The sequence below is a fragment of the Mesoplodon densirostris genome, chromosome 10 (assembly GCF_025265405.1).
Source record: "Mesoplodon densirostris isolate mMesDen1 chromosome 10, mMesDen1 primary haplotype, whole genome shotgun sequence".
Classification (NCBI taxonomy): Eukaryota; Metazoa; Chordata; class Mammalia; order Artiodactyla; family Ziphiidae; genus Mesoplodon; species Mesoplodon densirostris.
Genome location: NC_082670.1, coordinates 85,562,543 through 85,588,646, shown reverse-complemented (window position 1 = coordinate 85,588,646; position 26,104 = coordinate 85,562,543). Strand labels below are relative to the sequence as shown.

Genomic DNA, 26,104 nt, shown 5'->3' with positions numbered 1-26,104 from the left:
AAGAGATGATTTCCAAATGGAGATCTGAGCGGTGGTACCAGAAGAGGAGAGGATAGATGCAAGGCAGGGAAAGGCCAGTCGGCCTCGTCAACGGCGGTGGATTTTTGGTGGAGGTGGTTGTTTAATAAGCTTGACATGTCCTCCATCCAACTTTTGGATTACCTTTATTCTCATGTGTGTTGTTGGGAGCTATTGATCGGGGGAAGATTTGAAAACAGCCTTTTATTATTCCTCAGTCTGCTTTGAGTAAATTAGAAATGTCTGCAGGAGAATTACTGTGGGAGATAGAAAATGACTACATCCCCAGATTAATATGTTTTAAAGCCCCATGGAGATTGAGAATGTCAACAATGCCGTTTGTGGAGACTTCGATGACATCACCTCTTGATGTTTCTAGTTAAAAAGAAGGCAAGGAGACTCAGGTCCTTAGAGCCTTCAGGACTCAAGTCAAAGCAGTCCACCAACACAATACTGTTCTGGAGGTAACTGTCTTGGATTTCACAGTAACATTCTCCTCACTTTTCCCAAGAAGGCTAGAATCTGACTCAGTGGTAGAGCTGTCTCTATATTCTAAACTTTTTGGAATTGATTTTTTTCTTGCCTCCAAAAGTCCTCTTCAGTCATGAAACCAAATGATACCTACGGGATGAGAGTGCAGCTCAGTCTGTGATCTCATGGCCTTCTTAGTTTAAGGAACTTGAGGGTTTGAGTCATGAATGGGTTTCTTCTTTAATATTTCCAAGATTGTGAGCAATTCATTATGTGAGTATGTTTTTCCCTTCTTTCTTTTTCAGTAAAATAAAGTTGATTCATCATTTTGATGTTTTCTATTAAAAGAACTTTCATCTAAATAAAACAGAGTATAGTCGATGTTCAGTAATTAGGAAAGGATGAAGGCTTTTAAGAATATAGATACCCACAGCAGTGAACACCTCAGTTTGGGGTATGATTGACAATGTGTTTTCTCTCTCCCCATGATTAAACAGCCGATTCTGGTGACCAAGAAGAGCACAGTCTTCAAGAAGCAACTCTCCCGCCTGTCAATAGTAGCATCATCGCCGCTCCCATCACGGACCCTTCTCAGAAGTTCCCTCAATACCTACCTCTTTCTGCAGAGGATAATTTAGGTCCTCTACCTGAAAACTGGGAGATGGCCTATACCGAAAACGGAGAAGTCTATTTTATAGAGTAAAGTACCATTATTTCTACCTGAATCTCTCTCTTTTTTTCCATTTCCCTTCTTTCTCTTTCTCTAGCAGCTACTGATGTAATTTTATTGTAAAAGGATTGATCATGTGCTGATGGTCTTCTCTCATACAATTTAACAAGCCTTGTACAAAAAAGCAATTAGCATAACATCCTAATCATTGAAACTGAAGAGCTGGAGGAAGCATAAGATTAATAATTTCCCTAAAGAGTTAGACAACTAAACTATGGTGTATATATAAATTATGGTATTATATATGAAGAATATATCTAGCCACTTAGAATATATAAATCCTTTGCTTATTTTTTCTTAATTGGGTTGTAGTTTCCTTTTTTTTTTGAGTTTTAAGAGTTCTTCATATATTCTGGATACAATTCCTTTATTATATTTGTGATTTGCAAACATTTTGTCCAAGTCTGGCTTTTCTTTTCATTGTCTTAACTGTGTCTTTTGAAGAGCCAGAGTTCTTAATTTTTATGAAGTCTAATTTATCACTTTTTTTTTCCCTTGTGGACTGTGTTTTTAGTGTAGAAGCTAAGAAATCTTTGCCTAACTCAAAGTCAAAATGCAGTCTTTTTCTGCTATATTTCTTTAGAAGTTGTATAGTTTACATTTAGGTCTATGATCCATTTTAAGTTAATTTTTTTACATGGTGCAAGGTATAAGGATTGAAGTTTGAGAATATAAAGATGTGAAAAGTCTTTCAAAATTAAAAACTTAATATTATGTAGTTAAATATTTAACAAATAACTGTACTGGAAAGGAAAAAATTACATAAAACTGAAACCATTCTAGAAAATCTAAGATAATATAATTTCTTAACCAATACTCAATTTTTTAAATGTTGTACTTTGGCTCTATTGTTGAGATTCCCTATTAAGATTCACCATAGTTTTATGTACCACTAAAAAAGAAAAACAAAATGATCAGTTAAACTATAAAATAATTAAAAATATAGGTAAGTCTGTTCTTCTCAAATACTGCGTGTTGGCCAAAAAGTTCATTTGGGTTTTTCCATAAGATGTTACAGAAAAACCGGAAAGAACTTTTTTGGCCAACCCAATAGATTAATGTTGAAGATCTGCTGTTCAGGGAACAATAACAAAGGACATTTTTGAACAACATATGAAGTATCGCACCTTTGTAAAATATATGGGTATATACACATATCTGCTGTGTTAATATATGTGTATATTTGTTTTCCATGAATATGTAGATATAGTTCTAGAAACTATAGAAAAATAGTGTAGTGTGTAGAAAAATTCTGGAAGTATCTATTAACACTTGAGTTTGAATTAAGTAAGGAATTTAAAGAATTTATTTTCTTAACTACATTATACATGTCTGTGGGGTTTGAATATATATTTCCACTCAAATAATATTCTAGCATGTATTTTGTAATTAGAAAAATCAGCAAGGGTAAGAAAGTATAATTTTCCTAAGGACATGGGAGTGAGGGAAAAGGCTTGGGTCTCGTAACACCCTCTTTCAGAACTAACCTAGGAAATCGGAGATGAGTGAACTATACCTCCTGGGTTATTTTCCACCCAGAAGGAGGGGACAGTCCATATTTCTGTCTTCATGTTCATGACAAATGCTTATTGCAGACAGGGGTGGATGATGAAGTCTTTTCCTGGGAGTTAGGTAAATATAGTGGTTAAGAGCTCCCCTAAAAACTTATGTTGTTTCTACCCCTTACTATTTGTATGATCTTGGGAACTTGAGTTTGCCTCTCTGCATCTCAGTTTTCCCTGTGTGTAGAAGGACATGAATGTTGTGGATCATGCCTACCCTGTCAGATTTTCGTGAGAGTTAGATGAGGTAATGGATGTAAAGCGTGGGCTAGTATTAATTACTGAACATTATTGTTACTGTTACCATTTTTATCATCATCATTTGGTTACCACAGAGGAGTTTAAATGTTATAAAAATGGATGTCACCTATAAGCTGAGAATTTTTTACTTAGCTTTTGCAATAAATTGCCTTTAAAGTTATGTCCATTAGTAAGGAAAAATTATGTTGAGCAAAGGAAGATATAACAGAGGAATTCCTAATACAGAGTGATATGTGAAACTCAAATATTTAGAGAAGAATGTATCGATAGGGGCTTCCCTGGTGGCCCAGTGGTTAAGAATCTGCCTGCCAATGCATTGGACACAGGTTCGGGCCCTGGTCTGGGAAGATCCCACATGCCACGGAGCAACTAAGCCTGTGTGCCACAACTACTGAGCCTGCGCTCTAGAGCCTATGAGCCACAACTACCGAGCCCTCGTGCCACAACTACTGAAGCCTGCACACTGCAACTACTGAAGCCTGTGCACCTAGAGCCCATGCTCTGCAACAGGAGAAGCCACCGCAATGAGACACCCATGCACCGCACACTGCAATGAAGGGTAGCCCCTGCTCACCACAACTAGAGAAAACCTGCACGCAGCAGCGAAGACCCAACGCAGCCAAAAATGAAAAATAAATAAAATAAATTTATTAACAAAAAAGAATATCAATAGTTTTGCTCAAGACTGACTTGATGAATTTGAAAAAAGAAAGTTGGTTATTTTGATGGTTAGTGAGGACTGTGCTTAGTAAAAATGGTTAGTAAAGACCCAAGACTGTGGCTGATTTATAGGAGAGTACAGTGATTTGCTTACTTTTCATAACCTAATTTAGCTTTTAACCAATGCCAGGCCAATCTTCATTGGCCTAATGTTTAATAGAAAATTTATGCAAAAGTATGGCTTATTATGACAACTCTGTGATTTGGTCTGCAGCTATCAAATTCTGTAGATATTAAATTATTAGATACACACCATTTTTATTTTAGCTTAAATTATATATCCTGATTAATGAGTTTTCGGGTGTCCTTCATTCTGAAGAGCTTCATCTTAGAGTATCTTACATTGAATAGCAAGTTAAATTTCTATAGAATCAGATCTACCTTGTTTTACATATATGTGTCTATGTTAGCTTTACAGTTTATGGGAAATCTAAGAAATACCGGAATTTAAGAACATTAAAAAAGTAAGCATGGACTTACAAACTCTGGATATTATAAAGAAAACAGACATAAGAAGACTTCGAAAGGAGATAAAAATAAGGCAGACTGGCTGGGGAACTTGGGATCACAGAAATGACAGGTGGTGAGTTCCCTGAGTTTTCATTTACCTCATATAACCCAGACTTGGAGCTGAAGAAGCCAGTAACTCAGAAACACCAACAAGTGGAGACCAAAAAACAAAGCCCTCATAAAAGCCTACTCTCTCTAGCCAGAGGACCAGGAAGGGGTGTCCTGCAAGGCAGGAAGCTTTTATTGAATAACTGCTGGGCTTCAGCCAACAAGACACAAAAGCCTGTGCTCCCACCTCTACCAGCAAAGATCAGTGAGAAGCCTAGTCCTCTACCCTTCACAGGATGTAACTAGGATCTCAAACCTCCCTGCAAGTGTGGTGTCCAAAAAGGCTCAGAAGATAACTGGGACTTTGTAGCCAGGCAGTAATGAGCAGTCCCCCTTTCTTCATCTAAGTTCAATGGAGACCATGTTGGGGGAGCCTGGATGCCCATCCTGACATGGCAGTAACAAGGCAGCCTCTCTCCCCACTGGGGTAGTGGCAGAGGAGGTTTGGTGAAGAGTCAGCATTTTTGCCACCAGTGGTAAAGTAGCCCCCAGCCTCCTCAGAGAGTTAGTGGGAACAGTAATAAGGCACTCCTACCCCTCCCAGCCAAGCTGGTGTCAGAAGAGGCCTAGTGTGGAGCTGAAACTCCCATCTCTACCCAGTAGTAACAAGGAACTCCTCACCCTCTTGGGTGGGGTACAGCCAAAGCAGTGATGAGAGGTAAATTTATAGCACTACACATATATATTAGAAAAGAGGAAAAGTCTCTAATCAACAATCTGAGCACCCAATTTAAGAGCTTAGAAAAGAAAAGCAAATTAAATGAAATAAGTGGAAGGAAATAATAAAGGGCAGAAATTAATGAAATCAAAAGCAAAAACAGCAGAGATAATCAATGAAACAACCAGCTGATTCTTCAAAAAGATTAATAAAATTGAAGAACCTCTAGCAAGATTGACAAAGAAAAAATTAGAGAAGGTGTGAATTACCAATATTAAAATTTAAACAAAGAATCACTGCAGACCCTGTAGACATCAGAAAGGTGCGAAAATGCTGTCAGAAAGTGTAGACATGTAAATTTGACAACTTAGATGAAATAGACCAAATTCTTTGAGAAGCACTATCTACCACAACTCATCCAATATGGAATAAGTAATTTAAATAGCCCTAATGAATTTATAATTTAAAAACTCTTGAAAAAGAAAATTCTAGAAACCAGATGGTTTCACTGGAGAACCATTCAAAGAAGAATTAAATTTCTACATAATTTCTTCCTGAAAATAGAAGAGGAGGAACACTTCCCAATTATGTTTAAGAAGCTAGTATTACATTGTTACCAAAATCAAACAAGGATAGTCCACGAAAAAAAAAAAAAAAGACAACTGCAGAGCAATATCCTCTTGAATATAGATGCAAAAACCTATAACAAAATATTAGCAAATAGTAATCAATAATACAGAAAAAGGATTATACACCATGCCCAATTGGGAATTATTCCAGGGATACAAGACTGGTTCAGTATTTGAAAAATTAATCAATGTAATCCACCATATTAAGACCCCAGTAAAGAAAAAAAAATCACATGCTCTTTTTCATTGACACAAAGTATTTGACAGAATTCACTCATTCATGATAAAAATTTCTCAGGAAAGTAAGAACATAGGGGAATTTCTTGACTTCGTAAAGAACATCTATAAAAAACCTACAGCTAACATTATACTTAATGGTGAAAGACAAAAAACTTTCCCTGCAAGATGGGGAATAAGCCAAGGATATTATCTCTTACCACTCTTATTCAACATTTTACTGTAATTCTAGCCCTAAATAAAAGGAAAGAAAAGACACACAGATTGGTTATCTATCTAGAATATCACCAGAAATGTACAAGACAGTTCTAGAATAAATGAGTTCAGCAAGATAAAAGATAAGCATACAAACATCAGTTGTATATCTATATACTAACAATGAACAAGCAGACAACAAAATTCAAAAGAAAATATAATTCACATTTACTTTAAAAAATGCCACTTAGGTATAAATCTAATGAAACATGTATAGGATTTTGTATGTTGTAAACTACAAAATACTGATGAAAGAAATCAAAGAAAGTCTAAATAAATGGAGAGACCTCCTCTATTCATGGATTGAAAGACTCAGAATTGGTATAGTAAAGATGTCAGTTCTCCCCAAATATGCATACAGGTTTAATATAAATCCTGTGGAAATCTCAGTGAGGCTTTTTGTTAGTATAGACAAGTTTATTCTAAAATTTACACAGAAAGGCAAAGGAACTAGAATAGGTAAAACAGTTTTGGAAAAGAAGAATGAAGTCACAGTAATCAGTCTGCCCTATATCAAGCCTTATTATATAGCCACAGTAATAAAAGCTGTGTGGTATTGATGAAGAAATAGACACATAGATCGATGGAACCCAGAAACAGACCCACAAATGTGTCCAACCGATTTTCAACAGAGAATGCAAAAGCAATTCAATGTAAGGAAGATAGCCTTTTCAATAAAATGGTGCTGGAGCAAGTGTATAGCCAGAAGCAAATAAATTAACCTCAACCTAAACCTCATGGCTTAGGAAAAAAAAATGATAATAACTCAGAATAAATAATCATAAAGTACAAAATGTAAAGTAATAGAACTTTTGGGGGAAAAAAAACATAGAAAATCTTTGAGACCTAGTAATAGGCAAGGGCTTCTTTGACTTGACATCAAAAACATAATCCTAAAAGGAATAATTGATCAATTCAGCTTCATCAAAATGAAAACTTTTGCTTTGCAGAAGACTGTTAAGAAAACGAAAAGACAAACTACAGACAGGGAGAAAATATTTATAAACCCCACATCTCAAAATGGACTGGTATCTAGAATATATAAAGAACTCTCAAAACTCAACAGTTAAAAAAAAAAAATCCAGTTAGAAAATAAACTAAAGACATGAACAGACATTTTACTGAAGAAGATATATGGGTGGCAAATAAGTACATGAAAAGATGTTCAACATCATTAGCCATTAGAGAAATGCAAATTAAAACCACAAAGATATCATAGGTATATATATAGCTATTAGGATGGCTAAAATAAAAAATAGTAACAACACTAAATGATGGTGAAGATGCAGAGAAACTATATCACTCACACGTGGCTTGTGGGTAAGTAAAATTGTATGGTATTCCAGAAAACAGTTTGGCAGTTTCTTAAACTAAACATTGCAATTACCATACGACCCAGCCATTGCACATTTGTCCAGAAGAGTGAACACTTATATTCACACAAAAGCTTGTGCATAAATGTTTATAGTACATTTATTCCAAATAACCAAAAACTGGAAGCCACCCAGATGTCCTTCAGTGGTTAAAGTGTAGTACATTCATGCCATGGAATACTACTCAGCAGTAAAAAGAATTAATTATTGATGTATGCAACAATCTCGAGGAGAATTATGCTGAATGAAAAATGCAAATCCCAAAAGATTACATACTGTATGATTTCATTTATATAACATTTTTGATATGACAGAAGTATGGACGTGGAGAACAGATTAGTGGTTGCCAGGGATTAAAAATGGGTTTCGAAGGGAGGGATTGTAAGGCAACCGGGTGTGGCTATCAAAGGGCAACATGAGAGATCCTGTGATGATGGAAATGTTCCATATATTGACTGGCTGTCAGTATCCTGGTTGTGACTTTGTACTATAGTTTTGCAAGATGTTACCCTTGGTGGCATCTGGGTAAGGGGGGATGTGGAATCTCTCTTTGTTTGTTCTCATAACTGCATGTGAATCTACAATTATCTTGAGATAAAAAAGTGTTTTTTAAAATATCACACATAATCTTCCCTCCCATCAGTGACCATTTTTGCACTCTACTATGTAGGAATAGTGCAGACCATGGGTTCTAATGCGGGACTCCCTGGGTTTGATTTCATGCATCAATAGGGTGTCCTTGGGCAGGTTTCTTCACATCTTTGTCCTCAGTTTTCCCATGTGGAGAATGGGGAGTAATCACTTTAATACTAACAATGCTCCTCTCATAGAGTTCTTGTAAGGATTAAGTAAATTGTAATTTATATGTAAATGACATAACAGATTATGATAGTTCTAAGAGGACAAATAAGTGCTGTTGGTGATCCTAGTTGTAACTGTATTAACTTTCCTTTGTTTTCTCTTCTAACGCAGTTGAGATAATGTCTGTAGACATTTGCACATTGTTTTTCACTTAAGCCTCAGTTTTTCCCCAACAATTAATAAGATTTGAATCTAAAATTAAAAACTGTGATAATTTTTTCAATGTATTTACAACCAAAACTTCAGACTTTAGATTACTACCTAAAAAAAAAATTTTTTTTTTTTTTAATTTTCTATGTTTCGTTTCTGGTTTGCAGCTTGAACTACTGGACTTGTAGTTCTTTGCTCCTCTTATTTAGTTTGCATAGAGTGGACTAGTTGCTCAAGCAGAATTTTGTCCCAGATATGCTTCTGGTCAATCCTCCCAGTCATTCTCCTGACATTTCTCACATGACTGAAGGGCAACAGTGTCTATTGAAACACTTCCTCTCTGGTTGGGCTAGACCCTCCAGAAGGAAGTGGGGTGACATGTGCAGCTTTTCCAAGCTTCTCCTTGGTCTCGGTTTGATTTGTGATAGGTAATTCGGGGTTGCCTTCACTATGTCTGAAGCATAATTTAGGATACTGTAATGAATGATATGTCATAGCAGCTTCATGCCACTTGCATAAATTGAGGTAGTTTCACACAGTCATGGGGATTCTTATGTAATATAACGAGTGAAATAGCAGCCTTCTTTGTGAATTCCAGCATCCAACGTTTAAGTCATAGACAAATTGAAAATAAATTGGAATGCACTCTTTGACAAATGTGAAGACTAAAATAAGCCCAGACAAGAGTAGGCCGTATAGACAAGGGGTATGATTTCGAGCTCAGTTTTCAAAAATAAAGCTGGTATTACATTTTAAGCTTTCCATGATGGAATGGTGATGTCTTAGGGTAAGGAAGCAGCCTCCCTAAGACCCTCTTCAAGCCATTTCATAATTCCAAACCGGGGCTCTCTTCTGGCCTCGGTTTGCTGTTAGACAGTATCTTTTCTTTGGTAGAAGAGAGTAAATGTTCAAGACTGTTTAAATCTTCTGTCATTGAGCTTTTTCCTTTTTTTTTTTTTTCTTTTCAAACATATTTCTTGTTTTTGTTTCTGGATTTCAGCCATAACACAAAAACAACATCTTGGTTAGACCCTCGGTGCCTGAACAAGCAGCAGAAGCCTCTGGAAGAGTGTGAAGATGATGGTAAGGAGCTAGGAAGGTCTGGGTTTAAGGGACTTGTTCACACATGCAAATTTTAAAGCGTTGTGGCAAGGTCAACCGGGTTTCTAACAATGGGTTTTTGAAAGGTAATCCAGTTTCTAGTAAGTACACTATGGTTTCCCAAAGCAGGAGAGAAATCAGCAAAATTGCTTTCAAAGAACGATTTGTTTAAACATAAAGGCCTCCTCAGTTCTCTGTTAGAAACAGAACTTCAGCACAGTCACAAACTATTCAAATGTAGATGCAACCTGTGCCTTCAGGAACTTGGAGAAAATTCTAGAAAGTCTCTAGGAATTTAGAAACCAAAGATCTGATCACTTACTTATTGGACGCTAATCATATATTGTGACAGTCTTAGAGGAAAAAAAAAAGCAGGAACTTTTCTTGAACTCTTCATACTTCATTATTTGATTATTTCTCCAGGTTCAGCATAAAGAAAGCAGATTTTGTTGTGATTGGGAATCTGTGTGTGACTTAGAGTATATCCTAAATATAAGAAAGTCTATTCTTCCACAAAAGAGACTGAGCCCCACTCTCCCTGTTAATTAAAAGAAAAAAGAATCAATTGTCTATAAGAGTTACTATCATGAAAAAGAAAAGTTTATTTCAAGGCTTTGGAATTTCTGATTATTTTTGCAAAAGGAAAAAAAAATTAAGATGGAACAAATGTGTTCCCTTTCAGTCTATCCTAAGTTCTACCAAAATTGCTTTTTGACATGGACAAATTAGAAGGGAAATGGCTTGCTTTGCTACTCATTATTGATTTCTGGCATTTGAATTAGTAGTATAATTTTGAATACACATTTTACTTAAGATAGTGAAACTTTATTAATTTATCCTATGGGGCAGAATTGTTGTCCGTATAAATTTGAGGTTTGTTTGAAAATGTAAGCCCGTAAAATATGATCCTGTCAAAACCTTACACTCCAGAATATATGTGGATTGCAGTTTACATGAAATGAACATAGAATTGCATATTCATGTTTAGCTGGGTGACTTCAACTGGAAATACAAATCCTTCTGACTGAGGAGGCATAGCTGAGAGGCTCATTTTATTTTGGTTGCTGAGTCCTGAAGAAGAAACGGAACAGGCGTGGGAGCTGCATTATTTTGCATGCTTAAGGATAATGGACTGTCCTGATTATTCACATATTCTATTTAATATATAATACAGAGGTGACCAGTTTTCAAAGTTCAGAACATAAAATACATCCAACCATAAAACTTCTCAGAACAAAATTTAATCTTTATTTGATGCGTGATGATTTTGAAGCCATTTTTAGGCCCTCTTATTACCATCAGATCTTCAATGTCAGTATCCATTATAATTATACTGGGAATGTATGAAAATGCCTGTTAATATAATTTTATAGATAACAGAAGGCTCCAGTGGCTTTTACTGAGAAAAATGGAGTAAAAGTATTGAGTAGAATTACTGAGTGTTTTTATTAACAGCGCTGGTCATTTTTAGTTCTTAGAATTCATTGTCATTGGTGTTAATGTTATTCCCTTTGGAACAAGTATGTATTCATACCAAATGCTTAGTAATTGTCCATTCACCATTAGAATTCATAGATTCTTTTTCTGCTAGAAACTATATGTATGTCTGTGTGCCTTTATACACAAATGTTATAAGTATATAACCAGGTTATACCACAATGGCAAGTATCAGTTCCCATATTTGCCTTTTCTCTTGCCAGTTACCACAAAGCTGCCTTGTATTGTTTTTTATATCATGACACAAAGAAGAATCACATTGTTGGTCACCATATTGTTCCTGTGTTTCTTTCTATTCTCTGTAGGTCACATGCATATCAAATGTAACAGTATGGCATCATACTTATTGTAAAAATGTTCTATTTTCTGTTTCCTATCTCGAAAAAGTCAGAAACTAGTTTGGATTTTGATCTTCAGTGTATAACTCCTGTTGTTATTTCTGTGTTTTAGTAGTTCACTTAGAGGCCTTCTGCCTTGCCTTTGAGCTCCAGGCCAGTATTTTAATCTTTAACAACACTGTTTGTCTCAAAGAGACTTAAAACTCATTCTGATTAAAACCCAGCTAATGATTCCACCTCCACCCCAAATCTGGTCTTCTGTAAGTATTCCCTATCTCAGTGGAGGGTAAATTCATACATACTTAAGAGTCCCTCATGACGTTTTAGTTTTCTTAACACCCACTTCTAACCCATGTACTACCAGTTGAGTTCACCTTGGCTCCCACATGTCTCTGGAATCCATTCTCCATTTTCTTCACTATCTCTGCCATGCTGGTAAAGGTCATGCTCATCTTCCACCCAGACTCTTGCCCACTCTCCTTCTTGCACCGAACTCAGAGCAGTTTTTTAAAATGTCTTTGTGTTATCACCACTGCCTCAAGCCCTGTTTAATGGCTCTGGTCTGTTCAGTAAATGCCAAGTCCATAGCTTGTGTCCCAAAGCTCTCTGTGGTTCATTCTCTAAGCTTGTCTGACTCTCATTCCAACCCGTTCTCTGTCCTTCATCCCCACAAGTCCTCATCGAGCTGCTGCTCCGTGATCGTTAGATGTGCAGTTCTCCCTTCTCAGAATACTCTTACATCCCACAAATAATTATTGAATGCCTTCTCTATGTCCAGTGCATTCTGGGAATTTCAGATGTATCACTGAACACAATAAACAAGAAGCCCTGCTCTTGCAGAGCTTAAATTCTAGTCATTTTTCACTCTTAAGTCTTTTCATTAAAGTTTGCATAACCTTCACATTACAGCTCAGGGACTCTGCCCCTGACTTTGCCCCCAGATATGATTAGGTCAGTCTATTATGTATCTTAACTTCAGAGAACTTATCACAGTTTTAATTTAATTTTTATCTATGTGAGCTTTGGCCATGTTTCCTTTCCCAGAAGGATAGAGATGTGCCTGATTGTGCTCATTTCGATGTCGCTGTCACCTGGCATAGTGACTGGCACATAGTAGTTCTCATTAAAGATTTTTTTGAGGAAATGAATGAGTGCCCCCAAAGATATTTTAAATAATATCCAAAAGGCCATTTTCTTGAACGATTATATGTAAATAAGATTCCCTTCTTAGGAAACAATACCAGTGTCAACCTTATTGTTGGCAGTTGGAGAGTTTTTAAATCAAGAGTTTACAAGGTGTGTAGGGCCACGTTGGTGACTCAAGTCAATAATCGATTCATTTGTTCATACATTCATTGATCCATTTGAGAAATATTTGGTACCTATTATGTATCAAAAACTTCAGTGGGCACTGAACATATTGCAGTAGTGAAAACAGGCTTGATCCCTGTGTTTGTGGAGCTTAGAGTGGAGGGGATAGCCACCCGCTGTGTAGCTGGAGTGACTGTCTATGACATGATGTGTTGTGTGCTGTCCTGTGTTCTCTTCGCAGTCAAAATAAAATGCTTTACTGACAGCCAGAGACGGTCAAGAATGGAGAGCATCTTGACTTGTTTTGCTCACTGACATTACAGAGAACATTTTCATTCTATTATTTCTGAGCTGTTTGACTTAGAAATCTTATACAAAGTAAGCTCCGTCTCCCACTGCTCCTTTTGGGGCAGCCTTCAAGCCTCGCTTCCCCCATGTATATCATCCTGACATAGTTCATTTTTCTAACTCCTTTTGAAAGACGATGGAGTGTAGCTCACCTTAGAACCTATATTCTCAATTTGACCTCGCCTTCCGTTTTTCAGGCAGTGGTATTACTTATATGTTAAGTAATTTTGCCTCGCTGATTAGAAGATTATTGAAGGATTAAAAGGACTAATATTGAAAGGTCTAACAGCTTTGTTTGCTTGAAATAAGACCTGTAATAAGTGACTTCCCACGTAAGAACGTTGAAACCGCAAAGGTGTTTGTCATCTTTTACAACCAATCAAACCCTATTTTGCCATGCAAGGAAATGAGGCCTATAATTATGTTGCCAATATCAGCTCCTCCCGTTTTGTGATTTACACTGAGGTCTGGAGTTGAGTAGTCAAGCCAATGAAATAAGCCACAATGCAGGTAAGGACAAAACAAAGTGATGTGTTTGCTGCTGTTTTTCTTGAGGGGAGTTTCTTTTCTTGGTGCTGGTGTCTGAATTTTTCTTTCTCTCTTTTCTGTCTCATTCCTGCTATTCCTTTGGAGAAGAAGGGATCCATACGGAGGAGCTGGACAGTGAACTAGGTAAACCCTCCCAGCCTGCATGACTTGCCCTGGATGCTTTGGTCCCCAGTGACTTGCTTAATCCCTCTGTTTCTTTAGTTTGCACTTCTCCAATTATGATTTTCATTCCGACTTAGCCACGAAAGGTCAATCGTATACAACCCATGTGTCTGACTGCAGACATCACACAGAGTTGTAATAAATTGTGTCTACAAAGAAGTCTGAGGGAATTGGGACTAGAATGAGAGTTAGCAGATCAGTGCCAGATACTCTCGTAAATTGAGGAGTAAGAAAAAACAGGGATAGATGCCTGCCATGTCCCTTGAACTCTCCTTTAATCTATCTCGGGCTCATTTCTTTATTTATTTGGTGTGGGTGGCTTTCTCCATGGGGAATACAGAAAAGCAAAACAAAAATCTTCCAGACTAGCTGAAAGATCTTAGTGGGAGTAACAGCAGTACAACAATTCCACTGATTAACTGAATGGGTACTAAGTCCTAGTATTATATTGTTATTCAGTCACAGGCTACATGTTGACTTTGTAACCATAGTGAATGGCTTGAAAACCGGATGCTGGGCTTATGTGTGTCATTTTTCTCAGAGTGTGTATGTCAATGGAAATCAAGTCTTGATTAGTTCAAGCTCTTGCAGTTCAGAAATAATTTACATTAGCAGATAATGCCAAACTCTTTTATCTTTGCTCTTGGAATATATTGAATTATATTCCCTGCTAAGTTAAATGTTTTACGTTCAGCTTTTTTTTTTTTTTAATAAATTTAATTATTTATTTATTTATATTTTTGTCTGTGTTGGGTCTTTGTTGCTGTGCACGGGCTTTCTCTAGTTGCGGCAAGCGGGGGTTACCCTTCGTTGCGGTGCGTGGGCTTCTCATTGCAGTGGCTTCTCTTCTTGCAGAGCGCAGGCTCTAGGCAAGCGGGCTTCAGTAGTTGTGGCACGTGGGTCAGTAGCTGTGGTTCGCGGGCTCTAGAGCGCAGGCTCAGTAGTTGTGGTGCACGGACTTAGTTGCTCCACGGCGTGTGGGATCTTCCCAGGCCAGGGCTCGAACCCGTGTCCCCTGCATTGGCAGGTGGATGCTCAACCACTGTGCCACCAAGGAAGTCTCAAAAGATCTATTTTTTTTTTTTTTTTTTTTTTTTTTTTTTTTTTTTTTTTTTCTGTATGCGGGCCTCTCACTGTTGTGGCCTCCCCCGTTGCGGAGCACAGGCTCCGGACGCGCAGGCTCCGGACGCGCAGGCTCAGCGGCCATGGCTCACGGGCCCAGCCGCTCCGCGGCATATGGGATCCTCCCAGACCGGGGCACGAACCCGTATCCCCTGCATCGGCAGGCGGACTCTCAACCACTTGCGCCACCAGGGAGGCCCAAAAGATCTATTTTTAAAGACGTATAATAAATTGTCCTGTGGTCATTGTGGTAGGAATGACTTGAGATTCAACCTGTGTAACAGAACAAGTTGAAACTCATTTTATAAATTAAAAAAAAAAAGTATCAATCCAGTGATATTAGATAAAATCATTGAAAAAGACAGAACTAGCTTTTGCAGATGAAAAATGAGTGCCTCGATCCTTTGTGGAACCAATTTAAACTACTCTGGCCACCTGACTAATGTGTGTGAGTGCCCACCACTGTGTGTGGGCAGTTGGTGAGATAATTCCACTGTGCATAGGGGCACAGCCTTATTTGCTTCTGTGGAAGCTTGAATGTTGGAAGTTTTCAGTAAAGAATCAACTGTCTTCTTTTCTCATGTATCTGTAACATTGTGGAAACTTTCCTGTGCTGTTAAACACTCTACAAAGTAAGTTTTACTGGCTTACTTACCTTCTTACCTTCTCATGGTCAGAGCCACAGTTCTGGGAGATGGTTTGGTGAAGTGGGAGCTGTCTCTGGGTTCAGGGCAGGTTGCCTAGGCTCATATCTGGGTTCCGCCACTTATTGGCTCTGTGACCTTGGGCAAGTCATTCACCTTCCCTTAGCTTCCTGTTCCTTACCTGTAAAGAGGGGCTGAAAGAGGAGCTCTCACTGGGCTTAAGAGGAGACTTAATAATAATGTGTCTTAATATTTGTCCCTGTGATCAGCACATGTTGTTTTTGCCAGTTTTCTGATTTAGTAACTAATTCTTTCTTGTTGGACTTTTCAGTGTTTCCTTATGATCCTTTTTGTGTTTAATATGGGGCAGGAGAGCAACATGTATACAATAGAAATGGCCCAAATGTGTCCTTGTTCACAGACACGCACACACACACACACACACAGTTTTTCTTTGCATTCACTTCAGATTCCTTTGACAAGCTCACTGCCCATTTTCTTAATAAGAGGATCCTAATTGCAAACAATAGCAACTGTCAGGTTTTCAATGAACAGTACGATTCCAGATGTGACAAGGAAACCCTCTCTATAATCTGCCTCTGAGAGGCAGGGGCAGTAGGTTTGGGTGTTGGACACAGATCATTTGATTGCAGAATTGTCATTTCTGAACTCTGTTGTCTGGGCTGGGTCACTAGCTCCATTATGCACTTTGGTTTTGCAGAATTTACCACATCTTCTGCAGTAATCTCCCCAGAATGAAAAAGCACTTGAAGAACCTTCTTTTCGAATTACAGAGTATTCATGTGCTACAACCAGCTAGGAGGGGAAGAGACAGGGAGATGAGGTCCCCTCCCAGTCAACACTGAATTACAGTGTAGAACCATATCTCTGACTGTGAACATGACTTTCAGTCTGTGTGCTGACACAACTCTTGGAACATTTATCTGCTCCATATTCACTTACATGGCGATGATTAGTACAACATGAGATTTTTAGTGGTAGGAACGACAAGCAAGCAGGCCATATAGATTTGTCTAGTTCCTTTTGGGCTTTCCTAGAACAGTTGCCATTAGCTGAGCTTAGGTGCCAGGTGCTGTGTAAAAGGTTTTACAAACATCCTTATTTAGTCTACAGTTGACCTTTGAGGTAAATCCAGGACCATGTTGTGGTTTCGAGATGTTAAGTAACTAGCCAAACACTAGACTGATAAAACATTAGGGCTAAGAGGGAAGAGATATGGGGATATATGTATACGTATAGGTGATTCACTTTGTTATAAAGCAGAAACTAACACACCATTGTAAAGCGATTATACTCTAATAAAAATGTTAAAAACAAAACAAAAACAAAAACATCAGGGCTAAGGTTCAATCCAAGATCTAGACAATCCCAAAAGGGTCTGAGCCACCTGAAATCTCGGTGACATCTTGTACAGACTGTTGTGAGGTCTGACAGTTGTTAGACATGGGGGCGTGGCTCTCTATGTATCTTTAGAGTAGTTTAGGAAAAAAAATTTGTAACGCCATCATTTTTTGGGCTTCAGGATTTTCTGCCATTTTCAACTTTTTAGAACCAAATGGCACATTGGAAGACAAACATCTTCTGTTTTTAAATCGATGACCCATTTCTATTTTAAGCTTTCAGAGACTAATTCCTATTATTAAGTTAATCACCATATGGGAAGTGAGAAATCTATCTTTTCAATTTTAAATGAGTTTTAGCTTGAAAAACTGGAACATTTCTGGAGTTTGCTAATCTGTCCCAGAAGATGTGTTTAAATTTACAAACGTCCAGAAATACCAGTTGACCAACCTCATGTCTCAACTCTAGTATGTAAATTGTTGAGTAGGTGACAGGACCAAGTCAGAGGTGGCTTCTTATCTTGTAACCTCCTTGGACCTCCATCAAAGCACTTACCGTGTGATGTGTGAATTGTCTGCCCAGCCGGTGCACTTGTAATTATCTTTGTGTACCTGGCACCTAGCATACCTTCAGGCAGACAGTAGGCACGAAATAAATGTTTGACAAATAATGGAATGAATTGAGTTCTTAATTTTTTCCCCTATTTTATCTAAAGATAATCAGGCCCTATATTAAGGTTGCAGATTTTGACAACAAATTTGGTTAAACATGATGTCCCCTCACACCCACTCACTCTCTGCCCCTTGGCAGCACAAGCGTATGCGTGGGCACCAATTTGCATTTTTCTAATCTTCTGATTTCCCAACTCTTTGGAAATGTTCTCCTGGTTCGCTTGCATTTAAATGGTAATTTCCAGCCTTGTAAGGGGAAACCATTTCCCAGGCATTTGATTTGCATCAGTCCTCAAGACGCTGTGTATAAAAATGCCAAGTTATATCAACATCTGCACGTTGGCCCTGCCTTGCATTTTAGTAGCTTATGTCTCCCAGAATTTAAAGACTTCCTTAAAACCTGCTAAGTGTTTTGTTTTGTTTTGTTTTGTTTTGTTTTAAAAAAGGAAGCAAAGGGGGAACCTGTCTCTTTGTTTGAAAACAAATAACATGTGGAGCAAAAACCATGAAATTAATGTCTCTTGATGTGCAGCCAAATCTGAGCAAAACATGAACTTTAAGTAATTAGCCTCTGTGTGTGTGTATGTATGTGTGTATGTGCACGTGCACATGACTCCATTTCTTACCTTGAACCAAAAAAAAGAAAGAAATTTAAGGAGAATTGCTGCTCTGCCTGAAGAATTGTTTAATGACGCAAAATACAATGTAGTTGCTTCTCTCGCCAAATTATCTGGTGCAGTGGGCTTTTTCACAGTAGGTTCTTATTATGACAGAACCCACTATTACCTAGTTAATGAAGTTGCAACCTTTGATATGAAACCTTATGAAGTTCGGTAGAACACAGTTGAGTTTTCAGAAAGGCACACATATCCCCCAATGGCATTTTACCACCACATTTAAAGGAATAAAGTCTACCCCCTTAGGTAGTGAGTCTTGGAGAGCAGGACCTGTGTTTCTGCTTTCATAGGCACAGCCCCCGTGAAGATGGGCCTGTCCAGATATAGCAATTGATAGATGTGTGCAATTCAAAAATCCAACTCCAGGTGGCCATTTTTATTTACTTGGTAGCATTTTAATTAGGAACAAGGAGAAAATAAGATGCAAATTTTAATTTATTCCAGGGAGAGCAGAAACGGCACTGTTGTATTGAAAATGAAAGGAAACATTCATCCATTTTTGCTTGTGTGATAAGGTAGTCTAGCAATAAAATGAGAAAACAGCAAACATTTAAAATAGGAAATAGGCGTTCGAGGCAAAACTTAACTATATTTCCATTAAAATCTCATTTAATAGTTGATTTAGAATGAAGGCACCTGAGACGGCATTTTATTAAGTTTCATTTGCTTGTGCAAAATATCAGTAAAGAATTGCTCTTCATGTAGAAAAATACACCAATAAAATAATTCTCACTCTTTTTTTTTTTTTTTTTTTTTTTTAGTTAGGATACACAGTTTTAATTGGATTTAAGGCATTATTTTATGAGTCTTTCTTTTTTTGCCTAACCCAGTTGTTGAAAATCCTTAGGCTCTTCAAGCATATGCTCTTCTTGCTCTAAATGTTCTTTTCTTTTTCAGAACTGCCTGCTGGTTGGGAAAAGATTGATGACCCTGTCTATGGTATCTACTATGTAGAGTAAGTGCCCGTTAAAACACATTTGAGTTTGCACCCTTCTGTAATTATTTACATTTATGCTGAACAGAGTTTGCCATTGTGATAAGGTACAAACAGAGTAATAATAGTAACATAATATTAATTTTATAATGAAAAAGTATTCAGCAAATCTAATGATGATAAATTATATTATAAAATTCATGAGGGCAGTATTCATGTCTTCTGTTTATCACTGTATTACCAAAGCCCAACACAGTCCTGGCCTATGGCAGGTACTGAATAATAAGTATTAGTTGAATGAATGAGAAAAGCAAGGAGTCAGTACACTGAGTATGGGTTGTTTATCTTCAGGAAAAGAATCAGTTTTGCCTATTTCTTGCCCTGCTTAAGTCTGAAGTTCTCAGTAATCATTTATTTATTCATTCAGACTTTCCAGAAGGGTCAGACAGATCTAAATAATATATGAAATGCTGCCGCAATTAAGAAGGAAATTGAGAACTAGCCTAAGTGGCAAGACTGTGTAAGCCTCTTTGCCTTCACCATACCTGTGGCTCCTGTGTTCCATTTCTAAGAGTCTCAAACCCTCATCACTACCTCTTTACCATGTACCTTATTCTAGCAAGAGGCATACACTTGGTCCTTTCATCACGACTATATATTGGTAGGATGATACTCAAAGAAAATAAAAGAAACTTAACTCGGTAAACATTGAAAAATGTTTTATATCATTTCCTCTGAGAAAGATGAGTAATAAATAATAAAAGATCTTACAAAAGAAACACATGCCATATAAATGTTCTGTCATCAAAATCCTACCTGCCACAATGAAGATAACTTGGAGCGCTTTCTATCACTCATGCTGCGGGCAATGAAAAGTTATTCATATAATACCCTGGTGATAGAAACATATGATGCAACAATGCCAGGCCATAAAATGCTCAGCATCTTATTGTAAAAAATTACGAGTTCAATATAGCAAGTGTCTTTGGTCAGTACTCACATTGCCACCTCTTTACCTAACAGAAAGATTGGGGATTGGGGGCATTAGAAAGGTAAACTTGAATGCCATTTGCAGCAACATGATGCATCTAGAGATTATCATGCTAAGTGAAGTAAGTCAGAAAGAGAAAGACAAATACCATATGATATTACTTATACGTGGAATCTAAAATATGACACAAATGAACCTACCTATGAAACAGAAACAGAATCACAGTCATAGAAGAGTGGTGGTTACCAAGGGGGAGGGGATTGGGGGAGGGATGTAGTGGGAGGTTGGGGTGAGCAGATGTAGCCTTTTACATATGGAATGGATAGCAGCAAAGTCCTACTGTGTGGCACAGAGAACTATGTTCAGTATCCTGTGATAAACCATGATGGAAAAGAACATTTTTTTAAAAAAGAATGTGTGTGTGTGTATGTGTGTGTGTGTGTGTATATATATATATATATATAAAACCAAATCACTTTGCTGTACAGCAGTAATTAACACAACATTGTAAATCAACTATACTTCAATAAAAATTTTTTTAATTTTAAAAAATTTAAAAGAAAAAGAAAGGTGATCTTAGTCGTTTCTCTGACCCTCATAAAATTCCTCTGTGTGCCCTACAGATCATTTTTCTCAAGATATACAGTGGGGCTCCCGTCTAATTGGGGCTTGTTTTGAGTTCTCCCTCAAATAATTTGTGCATCAAAAGAGAAAAAGAATAGATGACTACAGCTTTGATGGATAAAGAGACTTGGAGTGAGGGGCGAGTTGTTACCTTACCATACATTTCTCCTCCCTGTCTTCTCAGATCCATGTGCCTGTGAATGTTAGACTATATCTTAGCATGAAATTGCCTACCAGAATTAGGAAATAAACAAGTAGTCCTGTAATAGGAATTAAGGGTAGTCGGTCTATCCACCCTACTTGACAAGCCTGTCTTTAAAAAATAAAGCCTGGCTTGAAAAAATATTTTGAGTTCTAAATAATCACATAATAGGAATATTTTCAAAATTCTTATGAAGTATGATTTTGATGAAGGAAAAAAGATAGGAATATGTTTATGCTTGTGTGTCTGTGTGTTTGTGTACTATGTGTGTATGTACATATACATACACTAAATAAGGTGATGGCAAAAAAATATGCATTTGGATTTATATATATGTTTGTGTGTGTGTATGTGTGTATTTTTATCTTGCCTTGGCCTTATTAGTTTTGGAGCCATCTGAAGTATCTGGGTCTTTGTCACTTTGAACACATCACATTTGCTTAGGTTAGCTGCATTTGGAGTCTTTTTGCCTAAGGCTTATCCTTTGAATCCTGACTCCATGCCTATTGATCAGAATAGTTGACAGATGTTGGTAGAGTCCTTCTTTTAACTTGATCGTTTGGGAAATGCTTATGCTTCCGTGAACTCTATTGTAGAAAGTTACGCAGAATTTCTGGCATTACTTATTACAGACAACACCACATCTTCACTTTAATCTCCTTTTAAAATAATTCTATAATCGACTTCTTGTTGAATTAAAGAAACACCCTCCTGTCACGTGATTCCTTGGGCATTTGGCAGAGTCAGTAGTTATAATCCTGGGACTTGAAAGCAGGCCAGTCTGAGCTTGAATCCTCTTTACTGTTGACTAGTTCTGTTTTGTTAGGTGAGCTGTTTCTTAACTGCTCAGAAACTTCCTTTCCTTATCCATAAAGTAAGAATAAAAATAGGACCTCTATCCTAGCATTTATTGAAGATTTTTAAAATAAAATGCATGTAAAGCTGGTAGCACAGTGCTTGGTACAAATAAGCAGTCAGTATATGGAAACCATTCATTTTTCTTTTTATTTTATTGTATCTTCCTAACTGTGCTTTTTGACATAAGATGCTCAACATCTCAGACCACCTGCTTTGCTCAGGTCTAATCAGGGGACTTGGACTGATTGGCTTTTTGCTTGTGGGATGCAATGTTTCCTAACTGAATGCAATCTGCCTTCTGCTCCAGCCACATCAACAGGAAGACACAATATGAGAACCCGGTTCTAGAAGCCAAACGGAAGAAGCAGCTGGAGCAACAGCAGCAGCAGCAGCAGCAGCCAGAAGGTTCGCTTTCCCGGGATCTGTGGGCCAAGGAGCTCCGGGCAAAGCCTGGGCGCTGACACCCCCGTGTGGTCAGAACTGGCCACGAGCATCACGTCCTTTGCGGTGCTGGGGACTTGATGTCCTGGAAGGGTGGGGAGTAATGCAGAGCCTCTGCTAGATTCCATACCCTGAACCTGGACAGCTAAAGTGGGGGGCCCAGTTTAAAAGCACCCAATCTCCACTCTAATTTAGAAAGGGGCTGCCGTTACATTGGAGAACAGTTCTGAAGGTGAAAGAACTACCTTGTGCTCAGTAGCTTTTGCACAGCACCTGGTATCTAAATCCAAACCACTTTTAGCACGTTAAGAGGAGGTGCTGGGTATGAAACTAACTTTTAAGTTTAGGAACATTACATATAAGAATAGAAAACGCTGTTAATTTTCAGTGCTTTTAAAAAATTACAAGTTAGTTCACGCTCTTCACAAAAATATGAACAATTCAGGAGTGGAGAACATTTAAGTTCTCCATTTAAGCCAGTGGAGGCCCTACTGGCTCCCATCCCATTCTCAGCAATAAACACTGTGCAGAAATTTTCTGGGGATGTACAAATATGCATCTTTTTACAAAAAGTAGATTATAATTTATATATATTAATATATTATGTATTTGTATTAGTTTTGTGACCTGTTTTTGTCACTTAAATATATTTCTTGCACAAATTTCAATGCTACTTAATATAGATTTACCTTTTTTTAACCTTTAAAAATTTTTTTAAACATCTTTATTGGAGTATAATTGCCTTACAGTGGTGTGTTAGTTTCTGCTATATAACAAAGTGAATCAGCTATACATATACATATATCCCCATATCTCCTCCCTCTTGCATCACCCTCCCACCCTCTCTATCCCACCCCTCAAGGTGGTCACAAAACACTGAACTGATCTCTCTGTGCTATGCGGCTGCTTCCCACTAGCTATCTATTTTACATTCGGTAGTGTATATATGTCCATGCCACTCTCTCACTTCGTCCCAGCTTACCCTTCCCCCTCCCCGTGTCCTCAAGTACATTCTCTATATCTGTGTCTTTATTCCTGTCCTGCCCCTAGGTTCTTCAGAACCATTCTTTTTTTTTCTGGATTCCATATATATGTGTTAGTATACGGTATTTGTTTTTCTCTTTCTGACTTACTTCACTCTGTATGACAGACTCTAGGTCCATCCACCTCACTATAAATAACTCAAGTTTCGTTTCATTCTATGGTTGAGTAATATTCCATTGTATATATGTGCCACATCTTCTTTATCCATTCATCTGTCGATGGACACTTAGGTTGCTTCCATGTCCTGGCTATTGTAAATAGTGCTGCAGTGAACATTGTGCTGCATGTCTCTTTTTGAATTATGGTTTTCTCAGGGTATATGCCCAGTAGTGGGATTGCTGGGTTGTATGGTAGTTCTATTTTTAGTTTTTTAAGGAACTTCCATACTGTTCTCCATAGTGGCTGTATCAATTTACATTCCCACAAACAGTGCAAGCGAGTTCCCTTTTCTCCACACCCTCTCCAGCATTTATTGTTTGTAGATTTTTTGATGATGGCCATTCTGACCAGTGTGAGGTGATACCTCATTGTAGTTTTGATTTGCATTTCTCTAATGATTAGTGATGTTGAGCATCCTTTCATGTGTTTGTTGGCAATCTATATATCCTCTTTGGAGAAATGTCTATTTAGGTCTTCTGCCCATTTTTGGATTGGGTTGCTTGTTTTTTTGGTATTGAGCTGCATGAGCTCCTTGTATATTTTGGAGATTAATCCTTTGTCAGTTGCTTCATTTGCAAATATTTTCTCCCATTCTGAGGGTTGTCTTTTCATCTTGTTTATAGTTTCCTTTGCTGTGCAAAAGATTTTAAGTTCCATTAGGTCCCATTTGCTTATTTTTGTTTTTATTTCCATTTCTCTAGGAGGTGGGTCAAAAAGGATCTTGCTGTGATTTATGTCATAGAGTGTTCTGCCTGTTTTCCTCTAAGAGTTTTATAGTGTCTGGCCTTACATTTAGGTCTTTAATCCATTTTGAGTTTAATTTTGTGTATGGTGTTAGGGAATGTTCTAATTTCATTCTTTTACATGTAGCTGTCCAGTTTTCCCAGCACCTCTTACTGAAGAGGCTGTCTTTTCTCCATTGTATACTCTTGTCTCCTTTATCAAAGATAAGGTGACCATATGTGCATGGGTTTATCTCTGGGCTTTATATCCTGTTCCACTGATCTATATTTGTGTTTTTGTGCCAGTACCATACTATCTTGATTACTGTAGCTTTGTAGTATAGGCTGAAGACCAGGAGCCTGATTCCTCCAGCTCTGTTTTTTTTTTTTTTTTTTTTTTTTTGCTGTACGCGGGCCTCTCACTGCTGTGGCCTCTCCCGTTGCGGAGCACAGGCTCCGGACACACAGGCTCCGCGGCCATGGCTCGCGGGCCCAGCCGCTCCGCGGCATGTGGGATCTTCCGGGATCGGGGCACGAACCCGTGTCCCCTGCATCGGCAGGCGGACTTTCAACCACTGCGCCACCAGGGAAGCCCCAGCTCTGTTTTTTATTCTCAAAATTGCTTTGGCTATTCGGGGTCTTTCATGTTTCCATACAAAGTGTGAAATTTTTGTTCTAGTTCTGTGAAAAATGCCATTGGTAGTTTGATAGGGATTGCTTTGAATCTGTAGATTGCTTTGGGTAGTATAGTCATTTTCACAATGTTGATTCTTTCAATCCAAGAACATAGTATATCTCTCCATGTGTTTGTATCATCTTTGTGTTTGTATCATTTTATCTTCCAGGTCACTTATCCATTCTTCTGCAGTTATTCTGCTATTGATTCTTTCCAGAGAATTTTTAATTTCATTTATTGTGTTGTTCATCATTGTTTGTTTGCTCTTTAGTTCTTCTAGGTCCTTGTTAGATGTTTCTTGTACTTTCTCCATTCTATTTCCAAGATTTTGGATCATCTTTACTATCATTACTCTGAATTCTTTTTCAGGTAGACTGCCTATTTCCTCTTCATTTGTTTGGTCTGGTGGGTTTTTAGCTTGCTCCTTCATCTGCTGTGTGTTTCTCTGTCTTCTCATTTTGCTAAACTTACTGTGTTTGGGGTCTTCTTTTTGCAGACTGCAGGTTCATAGTTCCTGTTGTTTTTGGTTTCTGCCCCCAGTGGCTAAGGTTCGTTCATTGGGTTGTGTATGCTTCCTGTTGGAGGGGACTGGTGCCTGTGTTCTGGTGGATGAGGCTGGATCTTTCTGGTGGGCAGAACCACGTCGGTGGTGTGTTTTAGGGTGTCTGTGACCTTATGATTTTAGGCAGCCTCTCTGCTAATGGTGGGGGTGTGTTCCTGTCTTGCTAGTTGTTTGGCATAGGGTGTCCAGCACTGTAGCTTGCTGGTCATTGAGTAGAGCTGGTTCTTAGCGTTGAGATGGAGATCTCTGGGAGAGCTTTTGCCATTTGATATTACGCGGAGCCAAGAGGTCTCTTGTGGACCAACGTCCTGAGCTCGGCTCTCCCACCTCAGAGGCACAGCCCTGACACCCGGCTGGAGCACCAAGACCCTGTCAGCCACACGGTTCAGAAGAAAAGGGAGGAAAAAAAAGAAAGAAAGAAGGAAGGAAGAAAGGGAGGGAGGAAATGAAAAGTTATTAAAATAAAAAAAAATTTTAATTAAAAAATACAAAAAATAATTTAAATAAAGGAAGAAAGGAAGAATAGAGCAACCAAACCAAAAAAACAAATCCACCAGTGATAACAA

At 38.0% G+C, this 26,104-nt stretch overlaps 1 protein-coding gene across 10 annotated transcripts in view; it reads left to right on the top strand.

Annotated features, from left to right (window-relative positions):
* The window catches only part of MAGI1 (membrane associated guanylate kinase, WW and PDZ domain containing 1), a 635,889-nt gene that overhangs the window by 518,740 nt on the left and 91,045 nt on the right, over positions 1–26,104 (top strand). For 5 of the 10 annotated variants that reach the window (XM_060109157.1, XM_060109155.1, XM_060109154.1 and 2 more), the window contains exons 5-9: positions 987–1,188; positions 9,544–9,626; positions 13,772–13,810; positions 19,223–19,280; positions 22,242–22,339. In XM_060109157.1, coding sequence (XP_059965140.1) covers positions 987–1,188; positions 9,544–9,626; positions 13,772–13,810; positions 19,223–19,280; positions 22,242–22,339 — 480 coding nt within the window. The remainder of the gene's footprint in view (positions 1–986; positions 1,189–9,543; positions 9,627–13,771; positions 13,811–19,222; positions 19,281–22,241; positions 22,340–26,104) is intronic. The other 5 variants (XM_060109160.1, XM_060109159.1, XM_060109153.1 and 2 more) reach the window with 2 other exon arrangements.